Source organism: Mixophyes fleayi, chromosome 1 (genome assembly GCF_038048845.1).
Source record: "Mixophyes fleayi isolate aMixFle1 chromosome 1, aMixFle1.hap1, whole genome shotgun sequence".
Classification (NCBI taxonomy): Eukaryota; Metazoa; Chordata; class Amphibia; order Anura; family Limnodynastidae; genus Mixophyes; species Mixophyes fleayi.
This window is the reverse complement of record NC_134402.1, coordinates 436,948,174-436,964,788: the sequence shown is the minus strand read 5'-3', so window position 1 is coordinate 436,964,788 and position 16,615 is coordinate 436,948,174. Positions and strand designations below refer to the sequence as shown.

General features: G+C 43.0%; 1 protein-coding gene across 3 annotated transcripts in view; it reads right to left on the bottom strand.

Moving 5' to 3' along the window:
- PDZD2 (PDZ domain containing 2) overlaps nt 1-13,074 on the bottom strand; it is a 216,374-nt gene extending 203,300 nt beyond the window's left edge. For all 3 annotated transcript variants that reach the window (XM_075184731.1, XM_075184741.1, XM_075184750.1), the window contains exon 1: nt 12,303-13,074. In XM_075184731.1, the coding sequence (XP_075040832.1) occupies nt 12,303-12,778 (476 nt within the window). In that variant the 5' untranslated portion in view covers nt 12,779-13,074. The remainder of the gene's footprint in view (nt 1-12,302) is intronic.
- Between the last annotated feature and the right edge of the window lie 3,541 nt (nt 13,075-16,615).

The window sequence follows — 16,615 nt, the reverse complement described above, 5'->3', positions numbered from 1 at the left end:
CATGTGTTAGTATATTTAATATATCATCTACAGAATACATTAATAGACAGCAACAGAGGAGAGCCAAGTAGTGGGCAGGGGGGCATGTGAGTAAAGCTGGTGTTATGCGGCTGACATATGTGACACAAGCTGATGGGCAAGGGGTGACATATGTGAGAACAGCTAGTGGGCAGATGGGCATGTGTGAGTGAAGTTGGTGGGCAGCGGGGTAAATGTCAGTGTGTAACAGGTGAGTGATGTCATGTTTTCTTTTCTTTCATTTGTTTTGTTCTGAAGTCTAGCATTTGGAGCCTCCCCTCTAGATATCCTGGTGTTGCTCCTGGGCAGCAGTGAAGCCTGGACAGCATTCTGCATCAGACATCAGTGCTGCTTCAGACATCTGGACTGCATCCTAGCCAGCCAAGAGGAGGTAAGAGTTATTATTTTTAAGTGTGTTAGGGGCTGGGAAAATAGATTTTTTTTTTTTTTTTGGGGGGGGGGGGGGGGGGGGGGGGGGGGGGGGGCGGCAAGCTTAAGCTTTGCCTAGGGTGCTGGGCAACCTTGCACCAGCCCTGTATTGGAGTGTGGGAGGAAACCCACGCAAACACGGGGAGAACATACAAGCTCCGCACAGATAAGCCCATGATCGGGAATTGAACTCATGACCCCAGTGCTGTGAGGCAGAAGTGCTAACCACTAAGCCACTATGTTGCCCACAGATATGTGTAACTGACTGATGTGTTATAACTGACTGATGTGTTATAACTGACTGATGTGTTATAACTGACCGATGCGTGTAACTGACTGATGTGTTATAACTGACTGATGCGTGTAACTGATTATTAAAGAACCACCCAATCACACCAGGATAATCCTTAATACTCCAGATGGAGGGATATAATATCATGATAAATAAATATCCTGCTTCATATAGTATCTAACACCTGGAGGTAGGTGCTCCCACACAAAATACAAAATCTGAGAGAAGACCTGAACAAACACCTTATGTGTCATGGGGCACTCGAAGGATAATAGAATTATATTAAAACATATACAAATTTGGATATGTTTTAATATAATTCTATTATCCTTCGAGTGCCCCATGACACATAAGGTGTTTGTTCAGGTCTTCTCTCTGATGCGTGTAACTGACTGATGCGTGTAACTGACTGATGCGTGTGACTGACTGATGCGTGTGACTGACTGATGCGTGTGACTGACTGATGCGTGTGACTGACTGATGCGTGTGACTGACTGATGCTTGTCACTGGTTATGAGAGATGAAGAGCACAGATCTGACGGTAATTAGTGCACACATGAAACTGCATGCTCACTGGGACTTTCAATCGTTAGAGGTATTGCATGTGAAGTATGAGTGCCTAGGTGTGTACTGAGCTTAACACAGTACTACACTGTGCAAGCAGATACAGTAAAACAAGAGACAAGTCCATGTCTGGGTGCGTACTTGTAGGACATGCTGGGATTTATAGTTCCACAGAAACAGGAGAGCCACAGTCCATTGATACATAGCTGGACATAGTGGAAGATCTATTCCATGCCATGTCGCCAGTCTGTTGTGGTAAATATTGAAATATTCAGCAACCCTTCAGCAAGACAACACTTTTAATACTTACTATGCCATTGAATAGAATGTGATATGTTTAACTAAATGAAGCTCATTCGGTTTTAGGCTTTAATATCGCTTCAAAATGAAAATAAAAACTAATAAACACTCCAAGATCTGCAACAAAATATAATTAAATTGAAATTACGTGACAGCAAATCTGGTGGAAACAGGTGGTGACAACATTCTACGCCACATTCTATCATCTCTTTGCTACAATGTAACGTTCCATCTTCCACAGAACAAGTGGTAGAATATCCTGAGAGTGTCGTTCCCTTGGAAGAAGTGTTACCAGCAGCGCAGGTTTCTTTTAAGGGAATGTAAAAGCTTTGAAAGCAGGTCAGAGCATTCCCCATGCGGGGGACGGCTTCGATATAGTTATAGGCGGTGGCAGGATGAGTCAGCCTTTGATAAAAGCTTAATGTAGCCCAATTGCTTTATATAGGACAGGTGTAGGGATGGAATGATGTATGCTAGTCAACAAAGCCAACAGCGTGAACAAACAAATATCTTCCAGACACACCAGGTAAGACTACACACAGGGTATGCCAAGCTCAAACTAAGTGCAACTTTACACTGTAGGACACCACCAGGAAAACAGACTCTTATTTGTCCTATTTATTGCGTTCTTAAATAGTTTTAACCCCACACACTTTTATATATTTAAATCTCTTTCAACAAAAATGCAAAACAACCCATCTGACCACCATCACTGTATAGGATCTTTCTTCCTAGAATGCTTCAAGGTAAAGATTGACAACAACAAATATAGAATGAAATCTTCTTCCTTGAGCAACATTCTACTCACTTCCTTTTCTGCAACTTCTCTTAATTTGATTTCACCGAAGAAGATGAAGTCTCTACCTTCTTCTCCCACTCTAGTACCAGTGCCCTCAAAAATCAGTCGATCAGATTAACTAACATCTGTAACATCTCTCTTTCTGTTCCTCCAAGCTTTTGAGAGGTTTGCCTGCACTTGCCCCACACAACACACCGGTTCAATGCTAAATCTAAAAGGACACTACTCACATCTAAATCTCCTTCACCTCTCTGCTGCATTTGACACAGTCAACCACTCTCTTCTGTAAAACATCGATCTTCAGGACATATCAAACTGATCCTTCAGTGTCCGTTTCTCTGGACTTCATTCCTTTCCGTTTCCTCTATCAGTCGGAGTGCAACGCTCGGACCCTCTATTTCCTCTATCTATGCCTGTTCTCTTGGAAAATTTACAAGCACCATTGATTTTCAGGATCACATCTACATGGACCATACCCAAATGTATGTTCCCTTTTTTCGGATCTTTCATATCTGTGTTACTACGTGTAATTTTGCCATTTCCTCTTGGATGTCCTCTCACCACCTCAAACACAAGCTTCTGAAAACGAAGCTAATAATATTTCCACCTGTTGACAGAAACTGACAACTCTATTTCTGTTGAAAGCGCAACAATAAACTGTACCCCTAAGATCGGTGCCATCCTCAAATCAGAAATGTCCTTTGTTCCCCTCATCCAAATCTGTATCCAAATCCTGTTACATACATCTCAGAATAACTCACACAAGACCCTGCAGAAGCCTTAAATCATGCGCCCAATCTCTCGCATTGACTATTGTAGTTCACTCCATACTGGGCTTTCCCTGATAAGACCTCTACATTCTAATTTTAATGCAGCAGAGAGAATAATTTTTTTCACAAAACATTCTTCTACTATTGCTCCCGCCTACAAGACTTCTCCCGTGAATTCCCTACCACGCCCAATCAGACTTTCCCTCAACCTTCAAATTGTCAGGACTGTGACCTGGATGGGGCTACTAGCTGGTATTAGCTCAACTGTACAAGGAGGCGCGGAGTGCCCGGTATTCACCAGGGAACCCCACAAGAGGTCTGGACTTCGCTGCAAGAGGTGCACAGGTCGCGGTTCTCTGGGACAGTCACCAGTGTAGTAGTGACGAGGGTGGTCAGGACAGTCTTGGTCGAGTCAATAGGACAATGCAGTACCGAGGGAGATCTAAAGGAGAGGTCAGAGGAGCCAAGGTCAAACCAGGGGAGCAAACCAATAGAAACAGGATCCAGAAGCATTGTCACAGAACAAGCCGGGTCAAAACAGGTGGAATAGCTGAGATCTCTTCATAGAAACGCTGAAGGCAGGAATGGACCTGATACTCTGACATCCTAATGGTGCCAGAGACAAGTTTAATAGTAAAGCCCTGGATTTGATAGGTCGGCGGTCAGTGACGTCGCAGACCGCAGAGCGAAAGCCAAAAATAGCATCCTGTTGGGCACGCTACTGCGCCTGCTCGGGTGACGCTCAGACGGCCGGGGGAGACTGCTTCTCCGTTGCCTAGCAACAGAGCTCCCTCGGCCAGAGGTGGTGGGCGGCCGTCCCCGCTCCATGGTCGCGATGCGGGGACGGTGCCTGACACACATCTTTAGATGCTCTGTGAATACTCATATCTTTTTTAGAGGTGACCTTATCCCCGATAACACTATTCACACTAATGCACCCTCAAAAGTGTCCCAATCTCCACTCTGAGCCACACTCGCTCCTCTTGTTTCAGCTGTTCACTCTCCCTTTAGAATGTAAGCTCTCTAATGAGCAGGGTCCTTTATACCCGTTGTTTTCATGTCTGCGTTTATTTTGTCTATCTTGTATGTCCCTGGTTTATGTATGTCCCTGTTTTATGTATGTCCCTGTTTTATGTATGTCCCTGGTTTATGTATGTACTGTTTTCCCTACTGTATGGCGCTCCGGAGCACTGTGGCGCCTTACAAATCTACAATAATAATAATAATAATAATAATAATTGCTACGCTCTGCCAGACTATTGTTTGCCTGCACTGTATCCAATATAAAAATACTTCTATTCTAAGCCGTTAAAAAAACCTGCACGTACAAACATCTTTTCATTTGTCTCAAAGTATCGTCCAGCTTAATCCTTACGTTCTGCACGAGATCTGCGCCTCGCATCCACGCTCATTACCTGCTCCCTTTCCTAGGCTGCTTCTACTCGCTGGATCTCACTCTCCTGTACACCAAAACTTTCTCCTAGTCTCCACACCTGACCTCTTCAGGCAAGCTTATCAAATTCCTGAACCATCTTCCTCACCTCCCTCGGCTACTCTACGAACTACCACCTCTCTACACAGTTCACTCAGTTACACTTATTCACCTTCTATACTCACACTGGCCCACAAGCCCACATTGCTGGTTGTCTGGTTTATATAACTCCACTATGCACTTTTTCCCATTGCAATCTGGGTGGACCAATATGTAATCTGTGACACTTAACCAGAGATATCCAACTGCTGTTTCCTAATGATTGTGAGGCTCCAAGCAGGATCTTCTTACCTCTTGTCTGTTAATACTCAGACTTGTTTCATTACTATGTTAGTCAGGAGCTATCACCTATGCTGGTGCTATATGAATAAATGGGAATAATAATAGTGCCAATGAAAGATGGCTTAAAATTAAATGTTGTACTATCACTATGATATGATCATTATCCAGGTTGTAATGCTCAGTATGGCAGTCAGTATATTAAATCTCAGCAAGGAAGTTACAGTAGTTAATATCCCTTATCAGCCCATAGATGAGGATGAGGTGAAGAAATTCTTCCCCACAAGGTGGCAGCATTGAGTAGTCTCTGTGAGCACCATTCTCTGTTGCCAAGAGAGGAATTGTGGAATTGCTACATGTATATTTCTTACATTCTTCTTGAGATATAAGCAGCATGATCCGCCACAGAACCTCTTTATTCATCAAATAGTTTGCTGCATTAAATGCAATATGAATGTGTTTGTAAACACGGTGCAAAACTCTGGGGGAAAGGAAATTCCCTTGCTTCTGTTGAATGAATATTCTTTTACCTTATGCACTTTTTTAACTTGTATGCACCTTATAATTATGTCAAGAGCCTCACATTGTGGTTTACTGTTATAAATAAACTATACATACTCAGCAGCATCTACAGTGTAGTCATGAAGTTTGTTGTTATCACTTGTATAAACATTGAATACACAGAACTTTAAGTTTTGCAAACATTTACGGCCCTCCAACCACTCCACCCTCTGTTACAACACAGTTCCTGATGGACTTTTCACTTTTCCACTTTAGATTGTAATCTCTTATAAGCAGGACACTCTTCAGAATGTAATCTCTTATAAACAGGACACTCTGTACCTCTTACAATTGATTTGTACAGTCAGCGGTCACTTTATTAAGTACATCGTTCTAGTACAGGATGGGACCCCCCTTTGCCCTCAGAACAGTCTGACTTCTTCATGACATGGATCAACAAGGTGATGGAAACATTTCTTACAGATTCTGGTCCACGGTGACGTGATGGGATCACGCAGTTACTGCAGATTTGGCGGCTCCTAATTCATGCTGCCAATCTCCCATTCCACCACCTCCCATAAGAGCTCTATTGGATGGAGATCTGGTGACTGTGGAGACCATCGCAGTACACTGAACTTAATGTACCTGGAGCCAGCTGGAGAGGACGTGTGCTTGGTGACATGGCACGTCGTCCTGCTAGAAGTAGACTATGGGTAGGCTGTGGCCATATAGGGATGCACATGGTCAGCAACAATACTCAAGGACAGTGTGGAATTCATATGATGCTCATTTGGTATTAAAGGGTCTAATGGATGCCAAGAAACCATTCCCTGCACCATTACACCACCACCAGCCTGCACCGTTGGCACAAGGCAGGATGGCTCCATGGATTCATGCTGTTTACTCCAGATTCTAACCCTACCACCTGCATGATGCAACAGAGATTCGTCAGACGAGGCCACGCTTCTCCAGCCTTCGACTGTCCAGTTCTGGGGAGTCTGTGCCCACTATAGCCTCAGTTTCCTGTTCTTAGCTGACAGGAGTGGAAGCCGGTGTGGTCTTCTGCTGCTGTAGTCCATCCACTTCAATGTCTGACGTGCTGTGCGGTCAGAGATGTTCTTCAGCTTATTAGTTCAGTTACTGTCTCCTTCCCGTCAGCTTGGTCACTGACCTCTCTCATTAACAAGGAGTTTTCACCCACAGAACTACCACTCATTGGATGTTTTCTGGCTTGCAAACCACTCTCTATAAACTCTAGAATTTGTTGCATGTGATAATCCCAGGAGATTGTCAGTTTCTGAGATACTCAATCCACCCCATCTGGCCCCAAAAATCATTCCATGGTCAAAGTCACTTAGATCAAATTTCTTCCCAATTTTGGTGCTCAGTCTGAACAACAACTGAACCTCTTGACCGTGTCTGCATGCATTTGCATTGAATTGGCTGATTAGATATTTGCATTAACGAGCAGGTGTACAGGTGAAACTAATAAAATGGGCACTGATTGTATGTGTGTATAAAGTCTTTGCTCCACTGATGTATTGTGAAGGCTGAGAAAAATGTTCTCTCTCTCTATATACAGAAGTTTACATATAACTAGTGGGGTTATACCTCTTTTCTAAAAAATGTGCACTCGCATTGCTAACAAAAGATTACACTTCATATGTCAGACTTGAAATAAAAGTTCAAAGAAATAGAAAAATACAGATAGGTAAGGCCGCGCTTCCTAATTTATGGTCATGCTACCACAAGGTGGAACCCTCCAAAATTAACGATATTAAAAAAATGGATTCGGTTCCTGGGCGCATGAAATGTGTATATGTAAAAATAAAGAAGTGGATATACAAAATTATATTTTAATACAATTATATAGCATATAGTGTGGGCAGCACAGTGGCTAAGTGGTTAGCACTTCTGCCTCAGCACTGGGGTCATGAGTTCGATACCCGACCATGTCCTTATCTGTGTGGAGTTTGTATGTTCTCCCTGTGTTTGCATGGGTTTCCTCCAGGTGCTCCGGTTTCCTCCCACATTTCAAAAACATACTGGTAGGTTAATTGGCTGCTAACAAATTGACCCTAGTCTCTCTCTCTCTGTCTGTCTGTGGTAATTTAGACTGTAAGCCCCAATGGGGCAGGGACTGATGTGAGCGAGTTCTCTGTACAGCGCTGCGGCATTAGTGGCGCTTTATAAATAAATGATGATGATGATGATAAACACGTTCTAACCAGAACAATTTAAAATCACAGTATAGAACTATATAACTGTATAGAATCACAGTATAATAGTTCTATACTGTGATTGAAATGAAAGTTGTTTATAAAAACACACAGTTTGGGATATTTCTCAGGAACAGACAAAATAGTGCTGAGAACACATTTGTTTTTCCCACAATTGTTATCTGCGGTGTTTACTTGAGGTTTCCTCAAAACCAGCCCTGGAGGACAATACGTGGCCTTGTTATATTGTGTAATTGGGAACTAAAAACCATTAGAGCATAAAGTCTAAAAACATAATTAAAGGAGATAGAGAATACAAATGATAATATAGAACACAAAATCTATGCATGTTATATAAACACTGCGGTAGAATTACCAAAACTCTCTGCAGAAAATATAAAGTGTTGCAAACATCTAGGGCATCTCTTGGCATCTTACGCACAAGGGACAGGGAACAATCACTGTTTAATAAACACACATTTTGTTTTTATGACCTTGACATAATGTTCACATAACTGTCAGTAATTCGTTTATTTCCCAGGAAAGCAAATTATAGGTGTTTTTATGACTGCGACATGTGAAGGAATAGACCCTCTTTGTCTGCGGAGTATTATTCAGTTAGCGCAGCGGTTTCCAATCTTTCCCTCCAGGCCGAGAGCCAGACCAGAAATCTGTGGCAACCGCCCAATAATTTCGTGCAGTAGAAGATCAGTGCTCTCCAGTGTGGGCAGGTAACACAGGTCCTTCCTAATACCGCTTCCCAGGGTGGTCGGCGGGTCCCATGAGGGAGGGGGGGGGGGTGAAAACCACAGCGTTAAAAAGGGCTTTACCATCAACTTACGTTCTCTCGCTTTTATACTTAATAAAGTATTGTACAACTACTGATTGCTGTTGCATGGGAAGTGGGATGGAAAATAATTATTCAGTAACCTACAACAATAACACGATGTAGCTTCAGTAGAGAGATACTTTCGTCAGCGTCAGACAATGTCTGGTACAGCCTGGAGTTATATAAGTGGTCGAGTGATTTAATGGACTCTACGACTTCTCCTAAGGGGGCGGATAGGTCAGCCTGGTCGATCTGCTATACGCCCCATCTAACACATAAGCACTCCTTCTCCTTCGCTTTCTACCTATAGCGTAGAAATTCCCAACAGTGAACACCAATCCATTGCCAAAACATAAATGCCCAAGAGGAGTCACTAAAAGTGGCTCTGCCAACACCCTACCACCGAGTGGTACGTACCATTACCGTCATGTTACCACCGAGCCATACGTACCATTACCGTCATGTTACCACCGAGCGGTGCGTACCATTACCGTCATCTTGCCACAGAGAGGTACGTACTAGTACCATCATCTTACCACAGAGAGGTACACGTACCAGTACCATCATCTTACCACAGAGCGGTACGTACCAGTACCATCATCTTACCACAGAGAGATACGTACCAGTACCATCATCTTACCACAGAGAGATACGTACCAGTACCATCATCTTACCACAGAGCGGTACGTACCAGTACCATCATCTTACCACAGAGAGGTACGTACCAGTACCATCATCTTACCACAGAGAGGTACGTACCAGTACCATCATCTTACCACAGAGAGGTACGTACCAGTACCATCATCTTACCACAGAGCGGTACGTACCAGTACCATCATCTTACCACAGAGCGGTACGTACCAGTACCATCATCTTACCACAGAGCGGTACGTACCAGTACCATCATCTTACCACAGAGCGGTACGTACCAGTACCATCATCTTACCACAGAGCGGTACGTACCAGTACCATCATCTTACCACAGAGCGGTACGTACCAGTACCATCATCTTACCACAGAGCGGTACGTAATATTATCAACATTTTGGCTCAGACATTTGGGCACTGCTTATTTGATCATTGTTTATTGGGTTCCCCAACCTCAATATCTTGTGTCTACCCCCAGTTCTCAAACCCTAGCCCTAGATTTAATTGTCCCAAATATTTTCCAGAATTACCACACCCTTATTGATATCATATCCTGCTTCCAATTATGTCACATATATTACTTGCCACAGGTCATGCAATAGTCCTGATTAAGCTGCGTATGTAGCCAAAAACAACAGCAATACCTGACTGAAATTAACCGGATCAATATCCGTCATGTCGGTCAAGGCAGAAAGAGCGTGACCGCAGATTAGCGCGATTGTCCTGTGTGCACTGGTATGCCCAGACATACTGAGAGGTACCTATCCGGCTGCTCGAGTGTGGCCATCTTGAGATTGGCAGCAGAGCTCTGGGAGGATATAATGGTATAATTCGGGAAGATATGACAAGTGATACTGTGCTGATACCCACTGAGAGTGGGGCTGCAGGTTGCCTTGTTACCTAGCTGTAATTTTGGTAGGATAACATACTCCCATAAATTTCATTCAGCAACAATGTTCTATGACAAAGGTCCATAAAGACCAAGGATTCAGATTCCGAAGTTATACAGTAGCAGTAGTACTATCGAATACCATTTATTTATTTTTTACGATTGATGAATTTGATGCATCACAATAAATATAAACATGAAGTGTCTGAGTCATTAAGGAGAGCAAAGCATAAAAAAGGAGTAACTTTGCACCTGGGCAAAACCATGTTGCATTGGAGGGGGAGGTAAATTTAAAATGTGGGGACAGATTTATAGTTGGGGTAGGGTATGTCCTAGATCAACTTTACATTTCAGTGTAAAAATAAAGCTATCAAGTATTTGTGTGCCTTACTTTCCTTAATGACTCAGGGCAGAAAAGTTAATAGATGAGAGTAAGGGCTAGATTTACTAAGAATCGAGTTTGGTGGTGGTTTGAAACCGCCGCCCATCGCCGGCAGTTTAGTGGTCCAAACCGCTGCATTTACTATAGGGCGGTTTGAGGCTTCAATTTAAAATGAATGGTGATGTGTGGTGGATTGAAAAAACTAAATTGTCGGCGGTTTGGTTAAAACCGCCATCAAAACCGCCATCCAAAAGACAGGACAGGACAGTTTTAATTTTCCTGCTTCAGAATGACTTGTTAGCTCAAACATGCGTATTGAACTATTTTGCAATTCAGAACATAAGAGAAATCACCATTGACTTTTAAATATTTTGGCAATCATTATTTATTGATTAAGGGGCAAACTGAATTAAACATTAACTTATGGGGGGAAAAAATTTCATTATATTAAGGGGATAAAATTATTTAATTATATTATTCGGGCACTATGTAATGACAAATTGTGCAGCATAAATAATTATATCCCCTATTATCAATCAGTTGATAATATTATATATTCACATTTCCCACATAATATAATGCTATATTAGTGTCCCCTTAAAAAAAATATATAAAAGAAAAAAAAATCCCTCATAAGTTATTAAATTCATTTTGCCCCTTAATCAAAAAATAATAATTACCCAAATAATTTAAATGTCAATGGTGCTTCCTCTAATAATAGCTGAAACAGCAGCAATTTGAGCAATATCCCCACTCACAACCACCTCTATCATTTTGGCCGTTTGGATGGCTGTTTTGCGGCAGTTTTGAAAAACCAGCTTAGTAAATCTGCTGGTTTGTATGTTCATCAGCGTTAAAATCAGGTGGTTTGTAAAGTGGTGGTTTTGAAAAGTGTCAATTCTGCCGTTTTAACAGCGGTTTGGGCTTTAGCAAATCTGGCGGTTTTTAAAAAAATAGCCAAAAAGCGGCGGATTGAGCAAAAACCGCCCTTTGGTAAATCTAGCCTTAAAACTTTACAGGTGTGAGATTGTAATGTACTAAAGGAGTTTAATCCATGTATTACTTTAAAGTGATTTTGGAATAAACTAATGACGATCAATATGTTAATATTAACACATCAAGGAACCAAAGCAGGCAGCCATTTACTGTATCACACAAAATCGCATTCCACCCCCTTCACAAGTGACATATTAAAATGTTATTTTTAACAAAAAGACATCTCTGGTTACAAAGTACCATGTATAAAATAACTTTCACAAATATATACAGTGGCTAATATTGCTTTTCACATTTTATTTTTCTTACATAATTGAATAATTATTATCGTTTATTTATATAGCGCCAATCATATTACATAGAACTGTACAGAGAACTCACTCACATCAGTCCCTGTCCCATTGGAGCTTACAGTCTAAATTCCCTAATATACACAAACACACACACACACACATATATATACACTAAGGTCTATTTTTTTCAAAAGCCAAGTCACCGACCAGTATGTTTTTGGAGTGTGGGAGGAAACCTGCAAACACAGAGAATTGAACTCTAGACCCCAGCGCTGTGAAGCGGCAATACTAACCACTGTGCTACATCATGGAATAAAAAGATTTATTCAGGAATACTAATCACTGATGAACACAAAATGCTCTGTCATAGGATCATTAATGGTGGTATTTAACCCGGGTTATATACTTGCATCATGTTGCATTTCAAAAGTTAATAGTTTCTAAATAAGCGCTTATCTGGACGAGCGCTAAATACACTGAAGAACACTGCAATCATCACTCGCAATCTGAACTGGCTGATAACTGAGAACAATAGCTTGTGTCAGCTGCATAGCAACTGTAAAAACACAAATATAAGTGACTTATTCATGTTGATACCCTTACCTGGCGCCAGAGACGTCAACGCCAACCATCAGTTGCCCGTTCAGCGAAAGGACCTCATCCCGCAGTTTTATCCTTCCGCACTTCGCGGCCGGACTCTGCTTTTTTAAATCCGTTATCCAAATACATCCAACATCGAGCACCGGCCCGTTCTGCACTTTACGCTTTTTGCCCCCTTTGCGCTTTTCTCCGCAGTGTCCGAATATGGGAATGTTTCCAAAATTTAGACCGAGGATCTTGTCATCATCTCCTCCCCTGGTGAGGTAAACAGTGCAGATCTCCAAGTCTAAACCGCCTGGATGGCAGCCGGACGATACCTCGTCCAAAACGAAGTTTAGCTGTATATACGCCTTGAGTTTCCGAATGGCAGCAAGGTACAGAGTCTCCTCTGGTCCATTGTCGTCCACCTGGAGGTTGTCCTGCAGCCACTGGTGAAGAAGAGTGAGATGAAAGACAGCATTCTCCTGAGTGATGGGCATTGTGAGAGGCAGATAGTTCTAGCATCATGTGACACATTAGCGCTGCATAGGCACTGGCGGGATTCTCTCCAGTAAAGGTGAAAGATGGCAACACACATTCATATCCTACAGAGGGGGAGTGCGGAACTGGCTTATGTGATGTCACATGCTGGAAAGGTTCAACCAAGCTTCCGAAAATGAACCGACTGCAGAGGAGCATTCAGGATGCAGGAAGCAGCCCGGAATTCTCAGTCACTTCGTGTCACAACATTTATGAATCAGATCCACAGTGGAACAAAGAAAAAGTATTGTGCTCAACCCACCTGCAAAACAGCAACAATTACAGTTAATTAATTACTGCAAAACCGATTTTCAAGTTTATGATACGGTGTCAATTATTCTTTTACTCCATATGTTTAAAGGATATAGATTAATGAGGAAAGCGCTGATTAAAATATCAATTACTTCATTCACTAGTGTTGCAAACACATTTAAAAACCATTAAAAACAATACTGATAAATAAAATTAAATGCAAAGTTATGCATAATAAATGTATTATTACCAGTATCTCCCAAAACTAAATCAATCCAGATTGAATTATAAACCAACACATATATAATCAATATTGGTCTTAGCACATTGTGATGTTTGGAACAATAGATAAGATCAATTCAGTTGGTTCCCATAACATGAATAATGTGTAGGGGTTGTATTTAAACTGATATGCGGATACAGTTTTTTACAGGACTTTTGGAGATCATTGTTTCAATAAAACCCCTACACATTATTCATGTTATGGGAACCAACTTAATTGATCTTATCTATTGTTCTAAACATCATGATGTGCTAAGACCAATATTGATTATATATGTGTTGGTTTATAATTCAATCCGGATTGATTTAGTTTTTACTGGGCTCGTCACATCTCGCCGGGCACTGTTACTGGGCTCGTCACATCTCGCCGGGCGCTGTTACTGGGCTCGTCACATCTCGCCGGGCGCTGTTACTGGGCTCGTCACATCTCGCTGATCATATACTCACACAGCATTAAATAAACACTTACATGTGCCTGTTAAGCAGCAGATTGACCTGTGATAAGCAGAAGCCTTACGTAAAAATCCTAATAGCGAATGTTCCGATACTGAAGGCTAAATGCCATCAAAGGTTCTTTCATCTTTATAAAACTGCACAAAATACTAAACCTTACTCTGGTTAAGTAAATATAATAATTGTAGCACATGAAAAATAACTACAGGAATCAGTATCACAAAAACACATTCCAGCAATACAAAGATAAAAAAAATAATGGAAATCATACCTAACTAACTCCTCAAAAAAAGTCCCTAAAAACTATATTTCGCTTACGTCCTATTGGGGGACACTGTGATACATAGGGGTATAGTAGGTGGTACCAGGAGTCCAGGCACTTAAACAGTTAAATCTGTGAGTGTAACTCCACCCCTGCTATACCCCTCCCACAGGAAGGAGGGGGAGGGGGAAGGGAGTGCTAGGCTCAGGGACGCCTAGCTGACAACCTGCAGCCTCCCTCCACCCCGGGTCCCTGAGCCAGAGTGAGTAGCTTTGACAGCTAACTCTCCCCCAGCATTGCTGGCAGTTCATTTTTAAATTTCCCGGCACACAGCTGCGGTCGCGATCCCCCCCCTAAACGAGCATTGCTGGGCAAGAAGAGGGACCAGAAGTAGCCACAGCAGATCTCCGTTGAATCGTAGAGCACAGCAGTGGCTGCACCTCACATAGGGGGCACAGATCAGCAGGCTTCCATGCTGTGGTATTCGCGCAAGACCCTGCAGATAGCAATCCAGAACTTGCTGGATGCGGGAGTCATCATTCCAGTTCCGCCACCGGAAAGAGGTTTGGGGTTTTACTTAAACCTTTTCCTAGTGCTTGGTGTTGTAACCCGAGATTGACTACCCGTGTATGACCTTTGCCTGTTCCTGGAATCTGGACCTGTGCTAGTAACCCTGATCTATTGCCTGTCCCTGGATACTGAACCTGTGCCCTTGACCCTTTTGCCTGTACTTGACATACTCTCTGGTGCGCTGTCCAGTCCGCTGATCTCTGGCCTGCCGCTACTCCGTGTGCTACCTCCTGTACCTGTGCGCTGCCATGTTAGCATAAACTCATACTTCTCTGAGCATAAGACCTGGGGGTATCCGAGTACCTGTGAGCATAACCACTCTCTACGGGAAAGGCGGCTGCTAAAGGTGAAGACCTCTTCTACCTGTTCTATGAGTTTATGTCACACTGGTGGCCATAACAGTTACCCTTCGGTCTAGTGACTGCTCCAAGGGTATTTACAAAGGTGATGTCAGTAATGGCGGCCCTTCTCCGCTTCCAGGGTATCACGATAATTCTTTACTTGGACGACCTACTTTTGAAGGCTCCATTGGCTCAGATCTTGTCACAACACATTCAGTTGACCAGATCCTTCCTAGAAGAGCATGGTTGGATAATCAACCTGCCAAAGTCATCTTTAATCCCATTGCAGAAGATGCAGTTTCTAGGGTTAGATTTTGACACCAGACGTCAGAGTGTTCCTTCCGGAAGACAAGATTCTATCACTTCAGTTAGGATCAGAGACCTCTTAAGCAAGAATCAGGTGTCCCTGCTGTGATGCATGAGGCTGCTGGGGACAATGGTGTCAGTCTTGAAAGCAGTGCCTTATGCTCAGTTCCATTTGCGGCCTCTGAAGTGGGAAATCCTACGCAAGTGGTCATGCTCTCACTCACATCTGGACAGGCAGATGATCATGCTATCATCTCAGGTCCGCCTGTCCCTCACTTGGTAGCTGCTCAGGTCACATCTCTCCCGGGAATGATCTCTTCAGACCTGGGAATGGACGGTTGTCACCGCAGATACAAGTCTGTTAGGTTGGGGGGGAGGATTCATTTCAACCCCCAGATTCCATGGTCGGTGGGACTCGCTGGAGTCGGCTCTTCCCATAAACGTGTTGGAGCTACAAGCTATATACAGGGTGCTGGTACAGGCTCAGGTGTTTCTGTGCGTAAAGTCGATCAGAGTTCAGACAATGAAACGGCAGTAGCATACTTCAATCATCAGGGAGGCAGGCGCAGTGCCAGGACCATGAGCGAAGTGACCAGGATAATACTGTGGGCAGAGAAACACTTTCCAATTATATCGGCAATATTCATACCAGGTGTAGACAACTGGGAGACCGATTATCTCAACTGAAACATAGTTCATCCGGTAGAATGGTCCCATCATCCGTAAGTCTTCGATCTCCTGGTTCAACGCTGGGGATTGCCTCGTGGTTAAACTTCAAGGTTTCTCTCTTTTGCTCAAAGACCAGAGACCCCGCAGCAGGATTTGTGGATGCTCTAGTGATTCCTTGGTAGTTTCACCTAGTTTGCTTATTCCCTCCCCTTCCTATGATCCCGAAGGTTCTCAAGAAACTGAAGAGGGAACTGGTGAACGACATCCTAGTAGCTCAGGACTGGCCGTGCCGAGCCTGGTACTCAGACTTGCTAGGAATGGTAGTAGAACCTCCGTTCAGACTACCTATCAGGCCAGACTTAATCACTCAGGGTCCCCTTCAGTGCCACTCGTTAGATCGTCTGACTTTAACGGCATGGTTATTGAGACCATGATTCTGAAGGCCAAAGGTTTTTCCAACTAGGGTAGTTAACACCATGATCAAGGCCAGGAAGCCTTCATCAGACTCTTAGGTGCTTTGTGGGCCGCACAGCCGGATTGCGCAGACCCACAGATCTCCTTGTGCTTTATGACACAAAGAAAAGAGCTTGGCCTGCTTCTAAGGTCTCTTTAGCTAGGTGGATACCTCCACCATCAAGCTGGCTTACTAGAAGTCAAATAGA